General features: G+C 46.2%; 1 protein-coding gene across 1 annotated transcript in view; it reads left to right on the forward strand.

Moving 5' to 3' along the window:
* The window catches only part of Zhx2 (zinc fingers and homeoboxes 2), a 198,070-nt gene extending 172,905 nt beyond the window's left edge, over positions 1-25,165 (forward strand). The window contains exons 3-4 of the mRNA XM_004661362.2: positions 2,905-5,601; positions 24,203-25,165. Coding sequence (XP_004661419.2) covers positions 3,096-5,597 — 2,502 coding nt within the window. The 5' untranslated portion in view covers positions 2,905-3,095 and the 3' untranslated portion in view covers positions 5,598-5,601; positions 24,203-25,165. The remainder of the gene's footprint in view (positions 1-2,904; positions 5,602-24,202) is intronic.
* Positions 25,166-25,440: the final 275 nt, after the last annotated feature.

Below are 25,440 nucleotides of genomic sequence, written 5' to 3' on the forward strand. Positions count from 1 at the left end.
GGACTAGAGTGAAATCCTACCTTGAAACCCCCCCCCAAAAAAAAAGATAAATTTAGTTCTGGATGAGTTAAATGATAAAAATAACAATAACAAGCTGGGGGAGCATGGTGATACACTTGTAATCCCAGCACTTGGGAAACTGAGGCAGAAAGACTGCCATGAGTTCAAGGCAGGCTTGGGCTCCATAGTTAGTATGAGGCTAGCCAAAGCTTAATAGCAAGACTTTATCTCAAAAAAAATAATAGTAATTAGGCTGGAATGCATTTAAGGAAACAGATTCAGGCTGGGAAGATTGCTCAGTGGTTAAAGGTGATTGTTACCAAAGCCTACCATCCTGGGTTTGATTCCCCAGTGCCCACCTAAAGCCAGATGCATATGTGTCTGGAGTTCGTTTGCAGTGGTAAGAGGCTCTGGCATGCCCATTCTCATTCTCTCTCTCCCCTCTCCCACTCTCTCTCCTTGCAATTAAATAAATAAAAAAAGAAAACACATCCATAATTGTGGGTGTACATGATTAAAGTGCATTATAAGCATGTTTTAAATATCATAGATTAGGGCTGGGGAGATGGCTCAGTGGTTAAAATCACTTGCTTGGAAAGTCTGCCAGCCTGGGTTCAATTCTCCAGTACCTACATAAAGCCAGATGCACAAAGTGGTGCATGTATTTGGAGCTTGTTTGCAGGGCTGGAGGCCCTAATGTGTTAATACTTATTTTCCCCTTAACTCACACTCCCTCTCTTTCATGAAGAAATAAAAATATTTTTATATTGTATATTAATATACTGCAGCTATAAGGATAAGGAATCAATTTCTAAATATAAAATCACAGTGAAAGAAATTAGAAAAAGTGATACTCATGCTATCTAAAATTTATACATGCTAAATATATTTTTAAAATACCCTCTATACCCTCTAGAGAGCCAAAAGGGAGACTGGAAAACTGTTGGAATCAATATAGCAAGGTAGTGGTATTCCTTATATAAGAAGAACTCTTACAAATTGGTAATAAAACTAGTGAACACCACCATATAAAAATGACATAAGTGGGGCTAGAGATATGACTTAGCAGTTAAGGCACTTGCTCACAAAGCCCGAAGACCCAGGTTCAATTCCTCAGGACCCACATAAAGCCAAATGCAAAGGTAGTGCATGTGTCGGGCATTAGTTTTCAGTGGCTGGAGGCCCTGGCACACTCATTCTCTCTATATATCTGCCTCTCTCTCTTTGAAATAAGTAAGTAATAAAATACAACTTTTTAATTTACAGAAGTAGACAATTCACCAGGGAGAGAAGATAAATGGCACATAAATCTTTGAAAACCATTCAGCAGTGAAAAACATGGAAGCATACTGGAAGTTTCTTTTATCTGCTTGGCAAGGCTTTTTGGCGGTGGTATTTCTTGTAGGCTGGGTAGCGAGGGAATTGGACCCTCTCAGAGGCTGCCAAAGGAAAGGCCAAATGAGGCAAAAATGCAGTCATGTGAGTCAAGAGAATCATTTCTAGGCCTTTATCCAAAAGCAGTTATCAGAAATAAGGACTAGAATATTTGTGGCAACTTTGTTGATAGGAGCCAGGCTTGGGAGGCTGAGGCGGAAGTATCAGAAATCCAAGGCCAGCCTAGGCTACATAGCAACTTAAGGCCAGTTTGGGATACCTGAGACTTTTCTTTCTTAAATAAAGAGAAGTAAAAGGAGGGAGAGAGAGAAGGGAGGGAAGGAAGAAAGGAAGAAGAGAAAGAAAATAAAGGAAAAAGGAAATCTGGGCCGGGGAGATGACTTAGTGATTGGAAGCTCTTGCTTGCAAAGTCTGCTGATCCAGGATTCAATTCCCCAGTAAAGCCAGATGCACAAAGTGGTGCAAGCATTTGGAGTTTCTTTTCAAGACAAGAGGCCTGGTGCACACATGCACACACACGCACACACACACACACACACACAAGCGTGCACTCTAGCTTACTCTTGCCCTTGCTCTAGCTTGCAAATAAATAAATAAACACATAGGAAGACCAATAGCAAAAACAAAACAAATGAAAGAATTGAATGTCTGAATATATTCTGCATGGTATGACACAATGCAATACCATGCAGTCGTCTTTAACTCGTCATTTTGCTCAATATATGTGTAAGTAAAGTGCTCTTCAAGTAAAACAAGGAAACCACAGTGGAATGTGAAATTGTGTGCCTTTATACTTTTCTGCATTTTCTGGATTTCCTATACTGATTTTGCTTTCGTGATAAAAAGCCACCTGTTCATACATATTCTTTCTAAAAACTATTTATTTAAGTGACAGAAAAAGAGAGAGTGTGTGTGAGTTTGTGTGTATCAGCACACCAGGGCCTCTTGCCACTGCAAACAAACTCCAGATGCATGTGACACTGTGTGCATCTGGCTTTATGTAGCCACTGGGGTGGGGGTTGGGGTCTCACTATAGCCTATCCTATCCTCAAACTCACAATCTTCATGTCTTGGTCTCCCAAGTGCTGGGATCACAACGGTGGACCAGCATGCTTGGCTCTCACATCTACTTTCCCATGCCCACAGAAAAGCACGTGCTGGCTCCCAGTTAAGCATCTTGCTTCTGATATTTCATAACTAAAAAGCAACATTCCCCCTGCCTCCCCACACAGCAAGTCCAAAGAGCTTAACACCCGTGTTCCTTTCCTATGTCTTTTTGTCTCTGCGCATGAAGAGAAGAATCCCAACCTTGTTTGGCCACAGGCCTCTTTCCACTTTCTTCCCAAGGCAAGTGTTTACAAACACCTGCTGGCTGTCTTCTGTGCTTGCACGAGTGTGTGATTTGCGTGCTAGTGGATGTAGGTCCTGGGAGCAACTCAAGAAAAACATTTTTCTAGTTTCCTTTGCATTGTGAGGAGAACCTGACTCTGTGCTCGTTTTTGTCCACAGATATGAGGCTGCCTGGTGTGCTCGGAGATCGGTCCAGTTACGACCTTCTGTGCTGAAATCATTCTGCAAACTGTAAGCTCAGACTTCAGCATTAAAGAACAGCCAAAGGCATCAGAGAGGGAATAAAGCCAAGACTCGCTCTCCTCTCCCTACCTTCTCCAAAAGTAAGCTGCCGCTCAAAGACAGGCAGAATGGCAAGCAAACGGAAATCTACCACTCCGTGCATGGTTCGGACATCACAGGTGGTAGAACAGGATGTGTCTGAGGAGGTAGATAGGGCCAAAGACAAAGAAATAGCCACAGCACACTCCGACGTGGCCAAGGACAGCTGGGCAGCAGAACCCGAAAACTCTTCCAAAGAAGATGAATTGATAGAGGTGAAATCTATGGGAGAGAACCAGTCCAAAAAACTCCAGGGCGGTTATGAGTGCAAATACTGCCCGTATTCCACCCAAAATCTGAACGAGTTCACGGAACACGTGGACATGCAGCACCCCAACGTGATTCTCAACCCCCTGTACGTGTGCGCTGAATGTAACTTCACAACCAAAAAGTACGACTCCTTGTCTGACCACAACTCCAGGTTCCATCCCGGGGAGACAAACTTCAAGCTGAAATTGATCAAGCGCAATAATCAAACCGTCTTGGAGCAGTCCATCGAAGGTACCAACCATGTCATGTCCATCACTGCCAGTGATGACCATGACCCTGAAATCTCGGTGAGTAAAACCCCCATGATGAAGGCAGGAAAACCCAAGGCAGATGCCAAGAAAGTGCCCAAGAAGCCCGAGGAGGCTACCCCTGAAAACCAAGTGGAGGGGACTACCCACCTGGTGACAGACACAGCAGAAATCCTCTCTAGACTTGGAAGTGTAGAGCTTCTCCAAGACTCGCTGGGACACGTCATGCCTTCTGTACAGCTGCCACCAAATATCAACCTTGTCCCCAAGGTCCCCGTCCCACTGAATACTACCAAATACAACTCTGCCCTGGACACAAACGCCACCATGATCAACTCCTTCAACAAGTTCCCTTATCCCACCCAGGCTGAGTTGTCCTGGCTGACAGCTGCCTCCAAGCATCCAGAGGAACACATCAGAATCTGGTTTGCCACCCAGCGCTTAAAGCACGGCATCAGCTGGTCCCCAGAGGAGGTAGAGGAGGCCAGGAAGAAGATGTTCAATGGCACCATCCAGTCAGTACCCCCTACGATCACTGTGCTTCCTGCCCAGTTGACCCCCACAAAGATGTCACAGCCCATCCTCCAGACAGCTCTGCCATGCCAGATCCTTGGCCAGACCAGCCTGGTGCTGACTCAGGTGACCAGTGGGTCAACAACTGTCTCTTGCTCCCCCATCACACTTGCAGTGACTGGGGTGACCAACCATGGACAGAAGAGACCTTTAGTATCTTCCCAAGCTGTGCCTGAGTCCAAGCGCCCACACATCACTCAGGTGCCAGAGCCTCCACCCAAGGTGGTCAACACCCCGCTCACCCCAACCAATGACCGCAAGAAGACCAAGTTGCAGATTGCACACCTCAAGGCAAGCTTCCTACAGAGTCAGTTCCCTGATGACGCTGAGGTCTACCGACTGATCGAGGTGACAGGCCTTGCCAGGAGCGAAATCAAGAAGTGGTTCAGCGACCACCGGTATCGATGTCAAAGGGGCATCGTCCACATCACCAGCGAATCCATTGCCAAAGACCAGATGGCCATTGCCGCCTCCCAGCATGGTCGTACCTACCATGCATACCCAGACTTCACCCCCCAGAAGTTCAAAGAGAAAACCCAAGGGCAGGTTAAAATCCTAGAAGACAGCTTTGTGAAAAGCTCTTTTCCTACCCAAGCAGAACTGGATCGGCTAAGGGTGGAGACCAAGCTGAGCAGGAGAGAGATCGACTCCTGGTTCTCAGAGAGGCGGAAGCTTCGGGATAGCATGGAACAGGCTGTCTTGGATTCCATGGGCACTGGCAAAAAGGGTTCAGATGTGGCAGCCCCCAATGGTGCTCTATCTCGACTTGATCAGATCTCCAGTGCCCAGTTAGCCAGTTCTCTGCCCAGCCCATCACCAGCAAGTACACAAAACCAAGAACAGGTTCATCTCCTACGGAGCACTTTTGCAAGAACCCAGTGGCCTACTCCCCAGGAGTACGACCAGTTAGCTGCCAAGACAGGCCTTGTCCGAACTGAGATTGTGCGCTGGTTCAAGGAGAACAGATGTTTGCTCAAAACTGGAACCTTGAAGTGGCTGGAACAGTACCAACAGCAACACCTGGCAGATGAGCATGGCTATGATGTCGTCTCCAGGAAGACAACAAAAAAAGTTGCTGAGAGCCCAAAGAACGGAAGTGAGGTGGCTCCACAATGTCACAAAGACCCCAAGGCACTCTGCGAAGAAGATTCAGAGAAGTTTGTCTCCAGAGTAAAAGTGGGTAGAGAACAAGGCAAGGACGGTTTAACAGGCAAGCCCTCAGAGACCACCTTAGACAGGTCAGAGGGCAGCAGCCAAGATGGCCAGGGCAGCGACGAGAACGAGGAGTCAGGCATCGTGGAGTTTGTGGAGGTGACAGTTGGAGAAGAGGATGCCATCTCAGACAGGTGGGATAGCTGGAGACAGGCAATAGCAAAAGGCAAGGCAGAAGTGGCTGACTCTGACTCCGACGGTGTCCCTGCTGAGGCTGGTCAGGTCTAGACAGGTAATTCCATCTGTTCGCCCCTTAAAAAAAGTGGGGGGCATACAGGTTTCTTTTTTATTTTCAGGATTAGAATAGTAATGGGTCTAGAGATGTTGGCTCAGGTGATATTCTCTTTTCTTTCCAATTACCGTATTAATTGTCCAGACATATTGACACTGTTCATCAGTCTTTATCAGATATGTCATTAACAGGGTATATTTGAATATTCCTCATTTGAAATGCTTTGGAGCAGATGCATTTGAAATTTAAATTTGTTTTCAGTCTGCTATATTTGCATATATAATGAGGTACCTCAGGACTGGGACCCAAGTCTAGGTATGAAGTTCATTTGTGTTTCATAGATACCTTTTTATACCCAGCCCAAAAGTCACTTTGTGAAATATTCCTCATAACTTTGAGCATGAGTGGAACAAGGAAGTTTTCTTCTTTAGCATCATGTTGGTATTTAAGAGCTTCAGGCTCAGGGACATTCGGTATTTGAGAATTTTAGTTCAAGGATGCCCAACCTGGGTTTATCATGTATACTTGCCATGTACCACATGTTCTGAAATGCACATAAGGAAACTGTTCAATGGAGCCAGCTAGTTTGCCTATATACTACCTCACACAAGCTGATCTTTTTTTTTTTTTTTTTTCTGCAGTAGATGGTTTCTTTCTCAAAGTTCTTAAGGGGAAAGAAAAGTGGGAGAGAGAATGGGAGCTGACAGTGCCCTTATTGCAAGGTCTGTGCTCAGAGGGAAGCCCCATTGCTCACACAGACCTGTTTGAATGTCTGCCTTTCTGGCCTGTCTGAACTCAAGTCTTATCAGCACTAGTTGGACAACATATCTTCTGTGTGTGTTGTGTGCATTGCTATATTTTTATAAAAGCAGGAAAAGTGATGGTATCTTTTTTTTTTTTTTTCATTTTCTTTTGCCTTTTCTCTTTTGAGTTTTATTAGGATAGAAGTAAGCATTCAAGTTCACTGAATTGGAGACTCATGTTGTTCCTTCTCATCTGAGAGGTTTTTGAAAGTGTTCTGTAGTTGCCTGATGTGGCTCAAAGAAGGTGCCGCCCTGTTTCTGTCCCAGTAACTGCTTCACAACTGGACAAGACCTGTATAAACGTTGGCCTGTGGAGCCATAAAAGCCAAGGGAAGGATGTTACCATGGTTACTAATGGCCATGTCATTCACATAATGGGACATGCCTTGAAGCCCTTGGTGTGTGCGCTTCCCATGGGGTCAGTGCAAGTCAAAGTCCCCAGCACAGTAGCTGGCTGTGGCATTAGTGAAGAAAAAGAGGTGGGAAAAGGGGCTCCTTTCCAGAAAGATCTCAAGGGCAGCTAGAAATATAAGCCCAAAACACCCATGATTTATCCAGGTAGACTTTGCCAGGCCACCCAAGAAAGGGCCTCCCAAGTTATCCTTTAAAATGATGAAATAAAAGTGAACAGTACCAAGATGCTATGTCCGATCCTAAAGGAACCCTAAGGCTACTGTACCCCTGTGTTAACAAACTTGGACAATTTTAGCCAGTGATGTTACTCATTAACACATTTATTAGATAATAAAATGCAGTACTTGCCAAATAAGTGAAACTGTAGAAATTTAGTCTAGCCAGTTCCATTGGCCCTGCAACTCATTTACTAAATTGTCAAGTCCAGAATACCATCACATCTTTTGATTTCTTTTTGTGCATGTATGTATGTAATATATGTGCTGTAGTGTGTACATGTGTGTGTGCATGTGCATAGTGAATGTATGAATGTGTGTGCCGGTGCTTGTACCTGGTGTACATGCGTGTGGAGGCCAGAGAAGAACATTGGGTATCTTCTACTGACACTCTTCCATGTTGTCCCTCACTGAACCCGGAGTTCTTGATCCTTCAATGATCTTGGTTGACCAGCAAAGCCCGGTGATTCTTCTGTCTCTGACCTCTCAGGAGTAGGGTTGCAAGTGTGTGTAGCTCTGCACAGGATAGGAGTCAGCTTTTTACAAAAGTGCTGGAGATCGAACTCAGGTCTTCATGCTTACAGAGCAAACGCTTGCCCACTGAGCCATCTCCCAGCTTTATCACATCATCTTGAAGAAGTGCCTGTGAGTCTGGGTGAGGATGGCAGCCAAGGGGGAGGGTGCTGGTGTTGGGAGGAGGTACCAAGGTCATTAGTGGCACCAACCACCAACCGTTCAACTTTATCTGGCTACCTTAGTGTCTTCCATCTTCTTAGAAAACCCTCCCAGTCTAGCCAGTATCTCCCCTGCAGAAATGAAGGAGTGATTTTTTTTTTTTTTTTGTCTGCCTGAATGCTGTTAGATTTCCCTGTCTTCTCTCCTTCTCTGATTCATGACATAAGTCTGCACGGTTGACTTTCTTCCCACTCTAGAGTGGACAATAGATTCAGTTCCATTCAGCAGTACATTCTGACCATCCCGTGTACTGGCTCCATGCTAGACACCAGAAACAATGGATTAAAAACAGATGATATTCCTCATTCTCACAAAGGTCAGGTTAGGCCAAAGAGGGAGGAAACTGTGCTTCCCTTCACTAGCCAGTACGGCATGTGATATGACAGGGACATTCACCGTTGTGTGTGAGAACCCACAGGCGGGGTATACAGGCTGGGAGTCACAGGGGGTTCTGGGAAGACGAGATAATGACTCTGGAGTAACTCATGGGAAGTAGTCAAGAATACAAAGAAAAGGGCCAGTCAAGCAAAAAACACGTATGGGCCAAAGCCCAGAGACAGGCGATGCATGTGAGGACCAAAGGAGGACCAGACAGTTGCATCTGGATTCCATAACTGAAAAGAAGAGGCAGATCAGAAGCAAACACAGCAGTTTCCTATAATAGGCGGTCACTCCTCTGACGCAGCCATGTTGGCTAACTGGAACACGAGGAGGCAAGTGCCTCAGTGGCAGCTCAAAAGCTGCTTCAGGATCACCTCAGCTGAGTGGTTGCCTCGAGGCAGCAGCCCTCTAGAGAGAAAGGGCCACCCGCGACCATCCATTCTCCAAGCTATATGCCATCTAGGCCCACTACGACTTTGTCTACTCCTCTGAAACTTAAACAGATATGGGGGAGGGAATATTAAGACCATAGAGAATATTTGGGAAAAGAGAAGGATGGATGAAAGTCTCTGAGGAGCAGAGGATGAGACAGCCATGCTGTTCGTGTCTCACATAGTTCTCTGACAGAAACAATTCTCTCTCTCTCTCTCTCTCTCTCTCTCTCTCTCTCTATATATATATATATATATATATATATATATATATATATATATATATACTTTTTAAGTTTTTTGAAGTAGCCCTGACTGATCTATAGTCTCAGGGTGGCCCCAAACTTATGGTGAGCCTCCTACCTCTGCCTCCCAAGTGCTGGGATTAAAGGTGTGTACCACCAAACCTGGCTAATTCTCTATATTCTTATAATCCCAAAAAAGTGAGACTCAAAAAGCAAGGAACTCACCCACATTTCCCCAGCCAGCACTTCAGCTGGACCCAAGAGCATCTCCTCCTGCTGTCCCTGCCTCTTTATTGTCATGGACGGAAATGTTTCTGTTGAATGGTCACCTTCCACTCCACAGGTGCAAGACATTCCCTGGGGTTTGGTTTGCAAATTCATTGTGGAATTAACATCAGATAACTCAGAGATATGGGAACTAGCTATATCTTCCCAATGTAGGAACCCTACTTCATGATTACAGTAAGTACCACAAGTGTGAGCTGAAGCGCATTCCTGCACTAGATCCCGGATCTTTTTGATACCTAACATCATCACATACCCATAATAGCCTATTAATATTTTCTGAATCCATGGTATTGAGGACAGACCTTCTGTCCGCCCTGGTGGTGGTATCTGAGACATGAGCAAAGTCCTACCCAGAAGCACCCCTCAAAGAAGCCTTCCACCTGAGGAGGGAAAAAAACAACCTCCCCAAAATACTTTACAGCTTTTATGAACCAAGTGCAAGGATCCCTTGAAATGTATAAATACTCAATGAAGCTCCTGCCTACGTAAGTGTCTAGGCAGCTGCAGTTAAGAGCAGTGGATATTACACATACTGTAATCCTGAAGCAATCCATGGTTTGACATTTATATGTGTTATGTGACCAGCAAGACAGAGGAAGACCTGTCCCCACCACCGCCTCCCATAGCCTGACAGAGGCCCTAATTACCCCCACAGTGAACATCAATAGTCCTACTGAGGAAGGCCCTCAGGGAGATGGGGACCAGGGGAGAGGGGATATAAGACCACAACTTATGTGAAAAATTAGTTTGAAAAAAAGAAAGAAAGAAAGAAAGGCAGAGGAAGAGCAGAGGGCCTTGGGCAGACAGCTGTGAGAGGCTCTGGGAATGGATTTCCCTGTCAGGTGACCCTTCTCCCCCAGCCAAGCCTTATGCTGGAAGCTGTGCAAGGTTCGTGGCCACATGTGACCCACACAGGGTCCCCTCAGCCCTGATGTTGGGTAACAAAGATTAGCAATCTTCCCAGCCTCTGAATGGTATTGTCTTGATTCAGTTTCAGGGTCTAAGTGGTTGTGGAGCCATTTCACCGATAGGTGTGTGTGTCGGTGAGAAGCTGAAAATGAGTCAACCTCCTTAAGTAAGACACTGTCAGATGTGTGCCTCGGTGTGCGGTAAAATGGACCATCTCCTCGCTGAGTTTCCCTGTGTTGATGCATGCTATGCATGCGTGTTCACCAAGTCCCGGAAATCTCACCGGCTCAGTCAGTCCACCTCTTCCCCGCTTCACAGCAAGCAGAAGCTGGCATGTCCCCTCACCGTAAGGCCAGTGTCTGAGCCCCAAGGCCCACATTCTTTCCACTGGTGGTGCCTCAACCACATCCCAGACCCAGGAAATTGGAAGTGGCTCTGCCGTAATGTGCTCAGAAGTAAAAACTAATGTAACATTCTGAGAGAAATGGCTCAGTCAGAACAATGCTCGTCTTGAAAGCATGAGGACCAATGCCTGATCCCCAAAACATACCAAAAATGCCTGGCATGGTGACTCACCATTGTAATCCCAGTGTTGAGGAGGCGGAAACAGGCAAATACTTCAGGTCCCCCAGCCAACCAGCCTAGCCTGCTTTGTAAATCTGAGGCCACTGGGAGACCCTGTCACAAAAAAGGAAGATGGCACCTGAGGAATGATGCTCAACCTTGTCCTTTTGCTTCCACACACCTGAGTATGCACACACCTTCACACACAGGGGGGAAATTATGTTGCTTTTCTTTCTTTTTCTTTTTCTTTTTTTTTTTGGTTTTGGATTTTTTTTTTAATTTTTATTTATTTATTTGAGAGCGACAGACACAGAGAGAAAGACACATAGAGGGAGAGAGAGAGAGAATGGGCGCGCCAGGGCTTCCAGCCTCTGCAAACGAACTCCAGACGCATGCGCCCCCTTGTGCATCTGGCTAACATGGGACCTGGGGAACCGAGCCTCGAACCGGGGTCCTTAGGCTTCACAGGCAAGCGCTTAACCGCTACGCCATCTCTCCAGCCCTTGGTTTTGGTTTTTTGAGGTAGGGTCTCACTCTAGTCCAGGCTGACCTGGAATTCACTATGCAGTCTCAGGGTGGCCTTGAATTCACGGCGATCCTCCTACCTCTGCCTCCTGAGTGCTGGGATTAAAGGCGTGCGCCACCACACCCGGCTCTGGCCTTTTTATATTTATGTGAGAGAGAAGAGAGAGAGAGAGAGAGAATTGGTGCACCAGGCCCTCTAACTACTGCCATCAAACTCCAGACGTGTGCTCTACCTTGTGCACATGTGCAGCCTTGTACGCTTGTGTCACTGTGCATGTGGCTTACATGGGACCTGGAGAGCCAAGCATGAGTCCTTAGGCTTCACAGGCAAGCACCTTAACTGCTAAGCCATCTCTCCAGCCCATTTACTTTGATTATCACCATGAAAAAACACCCTACAGAAACAAGGAAAGAAAGGCGTATGTTTTTATTTGCAATGTGCACATGTGTATCCATGTACGTGTGTACGTGTTTGTGTGTGTGTGTGTGCCTCAGTGTTGCTCCTCTTCCCTCTGCTTTGACACAGGGTCTCAAATGAATACAAATGAATGCCAGTCTAACTGGCCCTAAAGCTTTGGATCCTCGGGTCTCTGCCTTCCATTGCCGTGGGCTCATTGAAACCCCAGACACGTGCGCCACTTTGCACCTGGCTTTATGTGGGTGCTGCAGATCGAGCTCAGGGTGGCAGGCTTGGTGAGCGAGCACCTTTAACTGCTGAGTCATCCATCTTCTCAGCCCAGAAAGGTTTACTGCAGAGACGTTAGTTCTTCATGGCAGGAAAGGCATCAGCAGGAGCAGCAGCGCAGAGAACAGGCCAGAACCAGAGCAGGTATAATTTTCTACTTCCTTCCTGCTTCCGCCAACCAAGTCCTCCTTCCTAAAGGCTCCCAGCCTTCGAGGCAGTGCTGCAAGCTAGGGACTGGGCATGCAAAACACGCGTCCATGAGCGACATTTCAGAATTCAAAGCACCCCACCGTGGCACCCTCTTCACCCGGCATTGCTGAAGTGTACACACGTTTGACCAAAGAGCCAAGACACAGCCCCTGCCTAGAGGTCAGTGTAAAAAAATCAAGACATGTCTGTACAACACAAGAAAAGGACTGTCAAACATGTTGGCTCACTCCTTTAATCCCACCAGTCGGGAAGCAGAGGTAAGAGGATCACCGTGAGTTCGAGGCCAGCCTGAGACTACATAGTGAATTCCAGGTTAGCATGAGCTAGAGTGAAACTCTACCTCAAAAACCAGAAAGAGAGAGAAGGAGAGGGAGAGAAAGCTGTGTACACAGGAATTGAAGGATCCTAGAGGGATCAAAAGCCACCAACCCACATACACAAGCCTTCTCCTCATTTATTTTAAACAAAGAAAACACACAGGCCTGAATGACCAGCATTCGCTCAGACAGCATCTAAATTTGACTGCAAATCTCTAACCACTACCTTCATGGCCTCTGGATTTCTGACAGTTTCTTCATGGTGATCCAGTGATGGTTTCAGGAAAGGTGTGAAATTGTGAAATGTCAAGAAAATATTTTCCATGGTTCAGCTTGCTTAAAATACTTCAGGCCTGTGCAGACTGAGTACAATTTATTGTTCAGACTATGTATGTCCCCCACGCTGTGTTCAGATTAGCTGTTTTAATACAACTGGCTGACTGGCTGAATGAATGAATGAATGAATGAATGAATGAATATGCTCTAATCAAGTTCTCTGTTCCTCACCTCCCTGACATCAGAGACATAGCTGCTCAGCTTTTGAATCCCCGGTGCAGAGCCAGAGCGAGTGCTCAGCCATGGTTGTCTTGGTCTATTTGCTGTTAATAACACAACCCCAGGCAGGGTAAGTCTGAAAGGAAAAAAATACTGATTTTTGGCTCACAGTTGTGGAGGTTCGAGGCTGAGGGATGGCATCTGGTGATGGCCTTCTTGCTGGAGGAGTACAGAGGCAGTGTGGTACATCACGTGCCATAGACAGGGAGTTTGTATGCTGCTTGTATGTGTATGTGTGTGTGTGTGTGTGTGTTTATCCTCTGATCTCTCTGCATCGTTTTATCATACACATATTAACGGTACAAATGTATATATTGACTGTTTCATTTCTACATACGTTATGGTGGTTTGAATGAGAGCACTCTCCCTAGACTCATGTCACTTGAGAGGTGGCCGGGCCTTTCTCATCCAGCCAGCTCGCTGTTGCTGGCTCTACCCAGCTTTCCCTCCTTCTCTCTCTCATTTCCTTGTCACCCTCTGATGTCCCTATTATGCTCTGGTTTTGTTGCTTGAAAATATGGGATGTTTGTCTTTCTGTGTCTGACTTATTTCTCTTAACAAAATGAGCTCCAGTTCCGTCCCTTTTCCTGCAAGTGGCATGATTTCATGCTCTTTTAAGGCCGGACACTCCATCGTGTGTGCCTGCCATGTATGTTTTATCTGCTCACTGCTCAGCGGGTATGTAGGCTTAGTTCATAGGTTGGCTGTTGGGAACAGCACTGCGGTGAACATGGGCATTCAGACAGCGTTCCCCTGCGCGGCCTTGATTCCTTTAGAGGCATAGCTGGCCCGCACGTAGCTCTATTTAGTTTTAGTTTTGTTTTGTTCTGTGTTTTGGTTTTGAAGATGGTTTGCTCATTTGTTGTTGTTATTTTGCTTGCTTACTTTTTTGGGGTTTTTTTGTTTGTTTGTTTGTTTGTTTGTTTGTTTGTTTGTTTGTTTGTTTGTTTTGAGGCAAGCCCTACAGACTGGCCTTTTTTTTTTTTAAATGCAAAAGAGTGAGAGTGAGAGCAAGAGTGGGCGCAGGAGGAGAGAACTGGCACTCCAGGGCCTCCAGCCACTGAACTCAAGCTCCAGACACATGCGCCCCCTTGTGCACATATGCAGCTTTGCACACTTCCATCATTATGCATCTGGCTTATGTGGGATCTGGACAGGCAAACATGGGTCCCTAGGCTTTCCAGGCAAGCACCTTAGCCACTAAGCCATCTCTCCAGCCCTGCCTGCTTATTATTATTATTTTTTTTTTATCTTTGAGGAGCCTCCATACTGTTTTCTACAGTGGCTGAACTAGTTTACATTCCTCCCAGCAGTGAATAAAGCTTCCTTCCCAGCATCACCCACAACACTACCAGCACTTGGTTTTGCTTTGATCATCATCATTCTGAGGTCTCCCTCTTCTTACAAAACTACCACTTCAATCATAGGGGTTTCACCCTCATGGCCTTCTCTGATTCTAATCCCATTCCAAAGTCCCACCTCTGATTACTATAAGCAGATCACATTTCTACCCTCTTAATACCTTACAATGGAACTCAAACTCCACCATGAGTTGCGGAGGGATAAATTATATGAGATACAACAATTCATTGAAACACCCAAGAACTAACAAAAGTAGTCATCTGTCTTTCAGTTATTTAGGCTCTGGTATTTTGCTCCTCCCATTTTCTTCTATCATTCATTCTCCCCAGTGGGTGGAACAGCCAGAGAAGAGGAGCTGGAAGTGGGCAGCTTTCCATGCATAGATAAGGACTCAAGGAAAGGGCCTGCTAAAGAATCCATTAGCCGGTGTCTGCTGGGTGTCAGAGGTGTTCAGCCATTCTTCCATTGGGCCTCATGAAGAGCTAACTGTCACCACATCCAGTAATCCTAGCTTCCTCACTGTGCTTTGGGCAGCTGGTAGCAGCCTGGCGACCATGACCTCCAGGGAAGGATAAAGGAGCCCCAAAGAGAATTCCTACTGTCTTGAGTCATTCACCCATCAGGTATCTGTGAGGAACCTGCAGTGTGCTAGGCCTCATGAATAACTCTGAGGAATTCGAGATTTGCACACTGGAAATCAGTGCAAATGTGGTACACATAGCACTAGGATCCATGGGCCCTGAGGTGGTGACTAACTGCTACAATCCCATAAGGTACTTTCGGTTGGGAGCTCTGTTCCAGCAATGAGAAGGTAACTACAACAGAAAATTGGCACCAGAGGAATGGGTTGTTGCTGATAGAAACCTGACTGTTTGGCTTTAGGCCTTTTGGAACTGCTTTGTGGAAGGAATGTAGAAGGATTTGGACCTTGTCCTAGGACATGGCCTGCAGTGCTATGAACAGAATTTGATGGACCATCCTGGTCAGAGTTGAAAGACCCTATATGCAGGAAGAACTAGGACTGTTCAGGCTTGGCTGATGATGGAAAGAAAGATATTTGTCTGGACTGGACTAGTGGCAGTTTGAGAAGCTTGCTGTATTCTGTCTGTGTCCTGAGAACTTGAGCAGGATTGAATTTAGAAGAAATGGATTGGTGTGAGCAGAAGGATATGGCACAGAAAGGAGTGAAAACTTTGAACTGAAATTGCTGCAATTGTTTGAAAGATTACAACCATTGAGACTGAGCTAAGTGTTCTACTTTAGGGCAGTAGAAATAATTCTAACTCTTTTGAAAAGAGCTGCTGAATGCTGAAGGAATATCTTGCTCTTCAAAGCCAGTTTAATTCCCCCACTGGATTAACAAATTTGGTAGCCCACCTGGTACTATGGAGTATTGAAAATGCAGGAAAGGGCTGGGTGTGGTGGCGCATGCCTTTAATCCCAGCCCTCGGGAGGCAGAGGTAGGAGGACCACCATGAGTTCGAGGCCACCCTGAGACTACATAGTAAATTCCAGGTCAGCCTGGGCTAGAATGAAACCCTACCTTGAAAAAAAAAAAAAATGTGGACGAGGGGAGACAAAATAGAAACAAGGCTGCTTCCCTTGCTGACTTGTTTTTCTTGGTAGTCTGGCCAGATCTAAGGTCAAGCCCGTCTATCTCTGGGTTATACACTTTTCGCACCTTGGGACAGCGATTTCTGGTGTTAACAGATAGTCTTTATCGGGCCGGAGGCCTGGGGAAGTGTTTACAGTAAAGAGAAGTGTTTCCCTCACTTCCAAGCATTCATTTGGGCCAGCTTGCCCCATTTCTTAGTACTTCATTAACCCTTCATTACCTACAGGGGAACTGTGATTACAGTCAAAGCACCGAACTCTAACACAGCTGCGTGGAGCAAACCATTCGCAGATAACTGCCCTTCAGTAAGTAAGCAGCAAACCTTGTCTTGCTTCAGCATATCGACATGGAACCTGTAAGGGGAGGATAAAAGTCCTGGCTCCCGAGGCCCATGCTGAACCTTCCTGAAGCAGGATTTCTGCCACATCTGTGGGACCGGCATTTTAGCATGCCTCACGGTGACTGTCATGCACCTTTCAGCTTAAGAGCCCTAGATACATGTGTTTAAGACACCCTTCCTCTTCGCTCTTTCACGAGTGGAATGGAATCACATACTGCACAGCTGTGTGGCTGGAAGATGCTTGTCTTTTGGAAATCTAAGGGACGTAACTTTCAGCTGTCAGGCAGGGGCACAGGATCCTCCCGTTGAAAGCGTCCTGCCTTACTTACCTAGCCTGTTATCAAGATAGCACTGCGGCCGCCTTGACTGAGCGCCGCCACGCAAGACTCCCAGAGCATCAGTGTGGAGCTCAACCTTGTTTGAACGATGTTGGACTGAGTGGTGGGGAGGAGGTACGTTGAGAAGAAGCAGGGCCTGACCCAGGATTACAGCCCACGTTGACCTAGGGGAAAGACAATCTTTCTTTTTGTCCCCTCCTCAAACAGCTCCTCAGCCTCTCCTTGACCTATCGTGGGGAAGAGAAATGGGCTGTAAATTGGAAATGGCAAGGCGATAGCTACAGAGAACAACAAGGAAACTTGTCACAGAGTCACTAGTAATCACTAAAGGATAAAAGGTGGTTGAGAAGTGGAGGGAGGGCTGGAGAGATGGCTCAGCAGTTAAGACGCTTGCCTGCAAAGCCTAAAGACCCAGGTTCAATTCCCCAGTGCCCATATAAAGCTAGATGCACAAGGTGGTCTCATGCACCTGGGGTTCATTGGCAGTGGCTAGAGGCCCTGGCATGCCCTTTATCTATCTGCTTCCCCTGTCTCACATAAATAAATTGTTTTAAGCAAAGTAGGACAGCTGGAAAGATAGCTAAGCAGTTAAACGTGCTTGCTTGCAAAGCCTGGCGGTCTAGGTTCAATTCCCCAGTGGCCCGTGTTGAGCCAGAGGCACAAAGTGGCGCATGTGTCTAGAGTTCATTTGCAGTGGCAGGAGGCTCTGGCGTACCCATTCTCTCTCTCTCCCTCCCTCTCCTTCTCTTTCTCTTTCTCAGATAAATATTTTTTAAAGTGGAGGGATATTTACCATCTCAAAATTGTTTACTCCCTCTGATATGATGCAGAGTTATTCTCTCCCCAGCCCCCAGGGACTTACGGAAAGCCCTACAGGGAAAATGAAAGAGAAACAGAAAATTGTGTGTGCCTATTCTCTCTGTCTCTCTTCTATGTCTGTCTGCTTGCAAATAGATAAATTTTTTTTAATTTTTATTTATTTATTTGAGAGTGACAGACACAGAGAGAAAGACAGATAGAGGGGGAGAGAGAGAATGGGCGCGCCAGGGCTTCCAGCCTCTGCAAACGAACTCCAGACGCGTGCGCCCCCTTGTGCATCTGGCTAACGTGGGACCTGGGGAACCGAGCCTCGAACCGGGGTCCTCAGGCTTCACAGGCAAGCGCTTAACCGCTAAGCCATCTCTCCAGCCCAACAAATAGATAATTTTAAAAAATAAAAATAAAAAAGGTGCTTGCTTCCAAAGCCTGCTAGCTCAGGCTGAGTTAGTTGGTTCCTTGCTGGTGGCACACAGGTTGGCTACCTTACTGCAGACAGTGGGTCATGGGGGGCAGGAGGCAGCTATGAGGTCGTATAGACCCGCTCCGCTCTGTTCTCTCTCACTGCTTCCTGATTGCTGAGGCAATGTGACCAGCCAGCTTCCTACGCCCGCCTTGCCCTCACACCATGGTAACACTTCTCCTCAAAACTATAAGCTGAAAACAAACTCTTTGCTTCGCTGAGTTGCTTCTGGCCAGGTACTTGTTCACAGCAATGAGAAAGCAACCCGCCATCACCGCAGTCACAGCCCATTCTAATTTTATACTTAGCCTCCCTACATGGCCTGCAGGATCTTTCCATTGGCAAGAAAATTAGACTTGCTGTGGGTCCCGTGCTTGACTTCAGTCCTAACCACCATGAGCAGACATCCCTGTACAGGGGCCAGCCCCTTCCTCCGTTCCTAATTTCTTCTCAGCCTCACTTTGAGAGCACTGCCAGCTCCCAGAGACCCTCATCCTGCCCACTGCCACACATTCTGGGAAAGGGTACCTACAGGGCCATTCACACTGCCCACACATTCGGGAAAGCTGGGTCACCATTTTGGATTTAACAGTCAGTACTTTTGTTTTAAGGTCTTTTTCAGCTTATCATTATTACTGCTCACATTAATACAAATAGTTGACTATGCATGTTTGTGCCCATAAAAAATTATATAAGGAGCTATGAAAACACTTTGCTGGATAGAAAACCACTTTCATATTGAAGTTTACCTTAAAAAGTGAGAGTTTGGGGCTGGAGAGATGGCTTAGTGGTTAGTTAAGTGCTTGCCTGTGAAGCCTAAGGACCCAGGTTCAAGGCTGGATTCCCCAGGACCCATGTTAGCCAGATGCAGAAGGGGGCGCACACCTCTGGAGTTCTTTTGCAGTGGCTGGAGGCCCTGATGTACCCATTCTCTCTCTCTCTTTCCCTCCCTTCCTCCCTCTTTCTCTCTCTGTCACTCTCAATAAATAAATAAATAAATAAAACTGAGTAAAAAATTAAAAGTGAGATTTTTTTTACCATTTACTAGGAGAGGCAGGGCTCAGTTTCATTTGTGAGAGAGAATAATAAACACACACACACCCGTAAGCTTGTTCACACTTATAGCTCTAACTTTGCACTTCGCCTTCCTCAGAAAAAAAGAGGCAGTATTTCTTACACCCCCGGTACATAACAAGACCTATTGTACATGCCTCACTTGTGACCTCTCTGTGACCCCACTGGCTCTGCAGAGTGGCAGGAGAGCTCATGAAGGTTGAGGAACCTTGGCACCCCACTGGTGGGGAGACAGATCCTGTAATGCAGGTTCCCAACTGCACAGCTCTTTCCAACTCTGAACGGCACTCCCACACTGACCAGGGAGCAGGAAGACCAGTAGCCATCTGCTCACCCATGCTGGGCCTTGTTTCCTGGGTCTAGGCAACCACCCCAGTAGACATCTACCATGGTAGCTCCCCTGCCAAAGACCATGGAAGACCTGTTTTCATGGAAGACTCTGTAACCTTGGAGCACAGGAGGAAGCTGGCTGCTGTGCCCACCTAGGGGGTACACATGGCTCTATCCGGATCAGTGACGAGGTATGGGGTCCTCACTGAGTGCCCAGTCCCTGCCTCTGAAGTAGCTATGTTCCTTCTTTGGCCAGGTGGCTCATTGCTTACACAGGCTATGCATGACCAAAACCAGTGTCAGGTGGATGGGAAGCCCCGCAGTTGGATTGACCAGAGTGGAGTCGGGCTCTGCTGTTTACTATTTGCTGGTAATAAGCACTATATGTAAGTTCTTTAAGCCCGATCTCTTTGCTGGGGGGGGGCGGAAGCTGACAGTAAATGTGATGATTCATATTATCACTGAACATCTGGTCTGGCTCGTGTTAAGCATGAGAGAAATATTAGCTACTGTCATTATTGTCACAGTCATGGTCACTCTTATTTCTGACTGTTGCTGAGGAGTTCTGTGGACCAGGAGACTCACTTTTCCTCCCAGAGCTTCCATTCCATTGTGCACTGAGTGATGTCAGCATTGCCAACAAGGATCCCAGTAGCACTTATGATTGGCAGCTGGTTAGATCACTTCCAGGCAGTACCAGATCCCAAGGATATACCCAGAATCTGCTTTCATTCACAGACTTAACTAAGAAACTAACACAGATCTCCATTATTGGTTTGTTTTCCTCTTTTAAATATATTTATTTATTTGCAAGCAGAGAGAAAAAGAGAGAGAGAATAGGTGTGCCAGGGCCTCTGGCCACTGCAAATGAACTCTAGACACATGCACCACTTTGTGCATCCGTATATGGGTACTGGGGAATTGAACCCTGGTCATTCGGCTTTGCAGGCAAGTACCTTAACCACTTAGCCATCTCTCCAGGCCCAGTTTTGTTTTCTTAATTCCAATTAATTCTGTCTTCCTCACGGGGATGTGGAAGAAGTGTGGGTGTTTAGCATCCAGATGTCTGGAATCCATTCAAGGGGATCTGATGATGCTGTTAGCCAGATCTACTCCTCTTGCTCTTGGACCCCTGTACCAAAAGCATTTCTGGGGCCTCCTCAGCCGCTTTCCAGAGAGATAGCCAGGAGTGAGGCAACGGAAAAGCCAGTAGCTTCAGGATCTGTACAGCCGATACACCTTCAGCCCACCATGCAGTCCTGGCTACATCCTCTATACAGCTCTCCAGGCTCCTGTTAGAGGACCTCTGGATCTTAGAAGCCAGTAAAAGTAATAGTGGAGTTGTGTCTTTGTTTCCTGGAGTTTCTGTAAGGAGTCACAGTGGCTTAGACAATAGGAGTCTATTATCTCGTGGTCCTGGAGGTTAGCCAGGCTGGGGCCTTCTGAGTGGGAGTTCGGTCCACTCAGTTGCTCTGCCTTCTGGTGGCTTGCCGTCAATCACCCATCACCTCATCGCTGCCTCCATCTTCACATGGCTTCTTCCCTACGTGAAGAACTTCACACCTAACATCTTGTCTCTATCAGTGCCTGTTTCCGGGTCCAAACTTTCCTTTTAAAATTGTGTGTGTGTGTGTGTTTGCATGCATGTTTGCACATTCATATGAATGTGGGCACATGTGTGCGGAGGTTCGTGTGTGTGTGTGTTTGCATGCATGTATGCACATTACTATGTATGTGGGCACATGTGTGTGGAGGTTCATGTGCATATGTGTGTGTGTGTTTGTCTGAATATTCATTTGTACGTGGGCACATGTGTGTGTGGAAGTTCATGTGTGTGTGTGTGGTGTGTGTAGGCCAGAGGTTAACATCAGGTGTCTCTCCAATCATTCTCCACATTATTCTTCGAGACAGGGTCTTTCACTGGACCCAAAGCTCACTAATTCATCCAGATAATATGGACAGTAAGCCCCAAGAATTTTCCAGTCTCTACCTCCCCAGTGGGATTATAGGTGCACACCACCATGCAAAGCTTTTACATGGGAGCTAAGGACTTGAACTCCAGTCTTCATGCTTGCACAGCAAGCACTTTACCCACAAAGCATCACACCAGCTCCCAACTTCCCTTTCTAGAAGGTCACTTGTCATATTGGGCAGGACCTATTTGAACTTGATTGTGGGTAGATAGATATTTGGAAGTATGAAGGAATAGGACTTCAATATATGTTTGGAGAAGCATCATACAACCTATATATAGCAAGGTCCTGGGGCTATTTTCATTACTTCCACATATAAAGGATTTAAACGTTTCTGGGAACTGAACACTGAGCCTTGCACTTGCTAGGCAAATGATCTTGCATCAAGCTAAATCCCCAACACCCGTGCTGATTTTACTTATTTATTTATTTATTTATTTATTTATTTATTTATTTATTTATTTATGGCTATGCTCTGGGTTGAACTCAGGTCTTTATACTACCAGGCAAATGCTCTACTATTGAGCTACATCTCTAGCTGTCCAGTCTGACTTTTAGATAGTTTTTTGTTTGTTTGTTTTTATGGGACAGAATCTTACTCTGTAGCGCAAGCTGACCTTGAACTCACAATGTAGCCCAGTCTGACCTCCAACTCGCAAGTTCTATTCTACTGCCTCTGCTTTTTACATGCTTTGACCCCTTTTTTGCTGTTTTTGTTTGTTTGTTTGTTTGTTCAGTTTGAGGTAGGGTCACTGACCCGTAACTCACTTTGTAGTCCTGGGTTGGCCTCAAACTCACAGCAATTCTCCTCCTTCTGCCTCCCAAGTGCTCGGATTAAAGGCGTGCGCCACCACGCCCGGCCAGCTCTGACTTTTAACAAGTCCCGTTTGGTAATAACATAGACTGTAGAAACTGAGCCTGAATTATGGCCCTGCCACTTCCCATGGTATGTGTTGGGTAACTTATGTAGCCTCTCTATGTTCTGTAAAATGGGAGGGGAAATACTAATTGTTGTATTTCTCACATGGATATAAGGAAAAATATATTTAAATTAAGGAAGTTATTAAGGGAAAATATATTTAAATGTCTCATCTCATCTTATTATTACCTTTATACATCCGATCATGCTTAGAAAGTCTCATGTAATGAAAGCCACAAAAGCATAGAAAATCCCAAGTACCAGGCACTGTTCCAAACTCATTGAATTGTCACAACTCAGTGAGGTCAGTGCCATAGTCTTCCATTTCACAGAAACAGAAGCTAAGCCCCAAGAGAGATCAAGTCACATGGGCGCAACCCCACAACCCCAAGGTGGGAAAACCAGGATGCTGGTCCAGGTCTGCTGCCCCCCAGCACCTTCTAGGAACATTGTGACACTGTGATCCTACAAGGGTCTTGTGATGCTGGAGAGAATCACAGGCCACCACCTTCCCTGTCCACAAAGCCATCCTGTTTTCAAAGACCTCACTCTAGAGACTTTTCCCATAATGTCAGCCTGTGCCTGAGAAACATACTTCTGTCTTCAAATTGGCCTGTGTTAGTCAGATTTTGCATCACTCTGACAAAATACCTGACATTAACAACCTAAGAAGAGTACTGGTTTATTTATTTTGGCTCACAGTTCAGAGGGTTCAGTCCATGGCCACTTAGCTCCATGGCAGTGGCAGTATGAGGCCAAGGAAATTCTTCACCTCATGTCTGACAGAAAGTGAAGAGAGAGAAAGGAGAAATAGGCAGAGATCACATAACCCCAGTGGGCTGGAGAAATGGTTCTGTAGGAAAAAACCCCCGCTGGGGGTCCCCACGCTCTGCCCGGATATGGTGACACCCCAAATCACTCACGAGAAGCGGTCTTGATGCAAACTGCAAGAGGATTTTATTCCAAGCGCGCTGGGGCCCACAGTCGTACACCGCACAGGGGTAGAGGACTGCAGAGCCCCGAATGCAGGAACGGGAGAGTTTTTATACGGTTTCTAACAAAGCCTGTGTATTAGACCAATCATTATTTAATATCAGGAGCCCCTGCAGGGTGTTAGCCAGTCAGTTTGTGCCACCCCACAGTTTCTAAGCCAATTAGTTTACTTTGTTCAAGCCCCTCATGGACCAATCATTCTCTTGTGACCTTGGTGGTCAGCACTTGTGCAATTCCTTGGGTGGGGGTAGCAGAGTGTGGTATCAGCCTCCTATGACCTTGGTGGTCTGAGGCAGGCTGCTACAGCTTATGGTGCGAGCTACTAAGGCTTACAGTGTGGGCTATTAAGGCTTATGGTGCAGGCTATTTACAGAAACCAAATAAGTGGTTTACTTTATTACTCATTTCCCATCCTTGAGGGCTATCTCATGCCCTTTTTACCTAGTTTTATATTAGGAGCGGGCTCTGATATAATGAGAAGAGGGATTCTTTACTTGCTTCTAACAGAGAGTAAAGCCTGGAGTTTGAGGTATGCAGGGGGCCCGCCTAAGCTCCCTTTGGAGTGTGATAGTATTTCTGAGCTTCTGAATTCTTGGGCCTTTCAGTTCAGCAGTTAAAGGTACATGTTTGCAAAGCCTGGAGGCCTGGGTTCAAGTACCTAGTACCCATGTAAAGCCAGATGCACAAAGTGGCACATGTGTCTGGAGTTTGTTTGCAATGGCTAGAGGCTCTAGTGTGCCCATTCTTTCTCTCTCTCTCTCTCTGCAAATAAATAAAAACAAATATACTAGAAATGTAACCCTGAGAGCTCACCCCTGAGGATCTACTGCCTCCACTTAGATTTCAATTACCTAAGTTTCCACAACTTCTCAAACACCACAGCCTGGGGACCAAGTGTTCAAACGCCTGAGACCATGGAGAAACATTTCAGAGTCAAAGTCTGAACTGAAAAGGCATTTGTCCCTCCTCCAAGCCCCAGGATGGCTTTGGGAAGAGTCCCCAGCTGCAGGCAAACCAGGGAAGAGTCCAGTCCAGTCGCTTTCCACCCCAGGAAATGGCAGTCCTGCCCCTGACATCTCTTTGGTTTGTGTCTCCTTCCAGGGCACTCGGTCAGAACCTCTACACTGGTAAAGGAGTTGCTCTGTCTTTGAAGAAAGAAGAGAACTGCCCTCCCCGCAGCCATGGCACCCTCACCAGTGACTCTGTGGAGCTGGTTCACTTGCGTGTGCCTGGAGGGCACAGGAGCCCCCGGCCATGCCCAGCGCACCTCCCAGAGGGCGGGTGTGGCTTGTTCATAGTGCCCAAGTCCCAACTGCTGCATTTTCAGTGGGTCCTTGTATACGGTTTCCTCCTCTGCCCCACCCCCACCTCTTGCTATACTGGAATCGATTTGTACAATGTGGGAATTTTATTACCTTTATAATCAAGGGCAACTTCCGTTTCCAGCACTAGTAGAGTAAAGTTGTTTTTCCCCCAGGAAGGAGGGCTAACCGCATTGCTTTTTTTCCTATGCTTTACTGTTATGTTTATTTTATTAACGTGGGGAGGAAATGTTAGTATTAGTGCCAGTATATCTACTGCATTTTAGATAGAGAGAGTTTATTTTTGAAAGATAGTTGGAAATTTGGAAGATTTTTTTTCTTTTTTTTTCTTTCTTTTTTTTTTTTTTTTGGTGGGAAGGGTTGAGGTTGGTCCTCTGGCTCAACTTGGAGCATCAAATTCATTTCCAGTTCTTGACCAGGCTACCTTTGGCGGACTCTGGCTGAGCCAAACATTGACTTTCTGAATTGCCAAGAGGTTGAGCTGGCTTTTCAACTGCTTGGGATGTAGACCCCATGGCTGCCCTCTTGACACGCCTTTTGGGTACCAGCAGAAAGGGCTGCCACGCTTGTTAGCGTCATGACGCTGATGAAGTTGAAAGAAACAATGATCTTCCTGCCTAGATGGTACAAAGAGGAACAACTCTGGTTTTCATTTCCCTTCTTTACTTCCTTTTCTGGATGTGTTATTTGGCAAGATTTCAGCTTGAAGCCTCACCATGGACTGATTTTTCTTTTCTTTCTTTCTTTTTTTTTTTTTTTTTGCTTGTATATGTTTGTTTTGGGCCAATTTTAGATACCTGAGTGCACTTTTTTAGTTAGTCCTAACTTTGAAAGAAGAAAAACCAAGAGATGTGTCCCTTGTAAATGTTGCAATAGTAATTCTGTTTGCAATCTCATTTTCCCCTCTCCCACCTCCCGCCCCGCATTTGAGTACACTGCACAAACAAACTGCTAGGGAGTTTGAATAAAAACCAATTTTTCTAACTTGTTGCTCATTTGTTGTAACTCAATAAAGCA

This window comes from Jaculus jaculus, chromosome 2 (assembly GCF_020740685.1).
Source record: "Jaculus jaculus isolate mJacJac1 chromosome 2, mJacJac1.mat.Y.cur, whole genome shotgun sequence".
Taxonomy (NCBI): Eukaryota; Metazoa; Chordata; class Mammalia; order Rodentia; family Dipodidae; genus Jaculus; species Jaculus jaculus.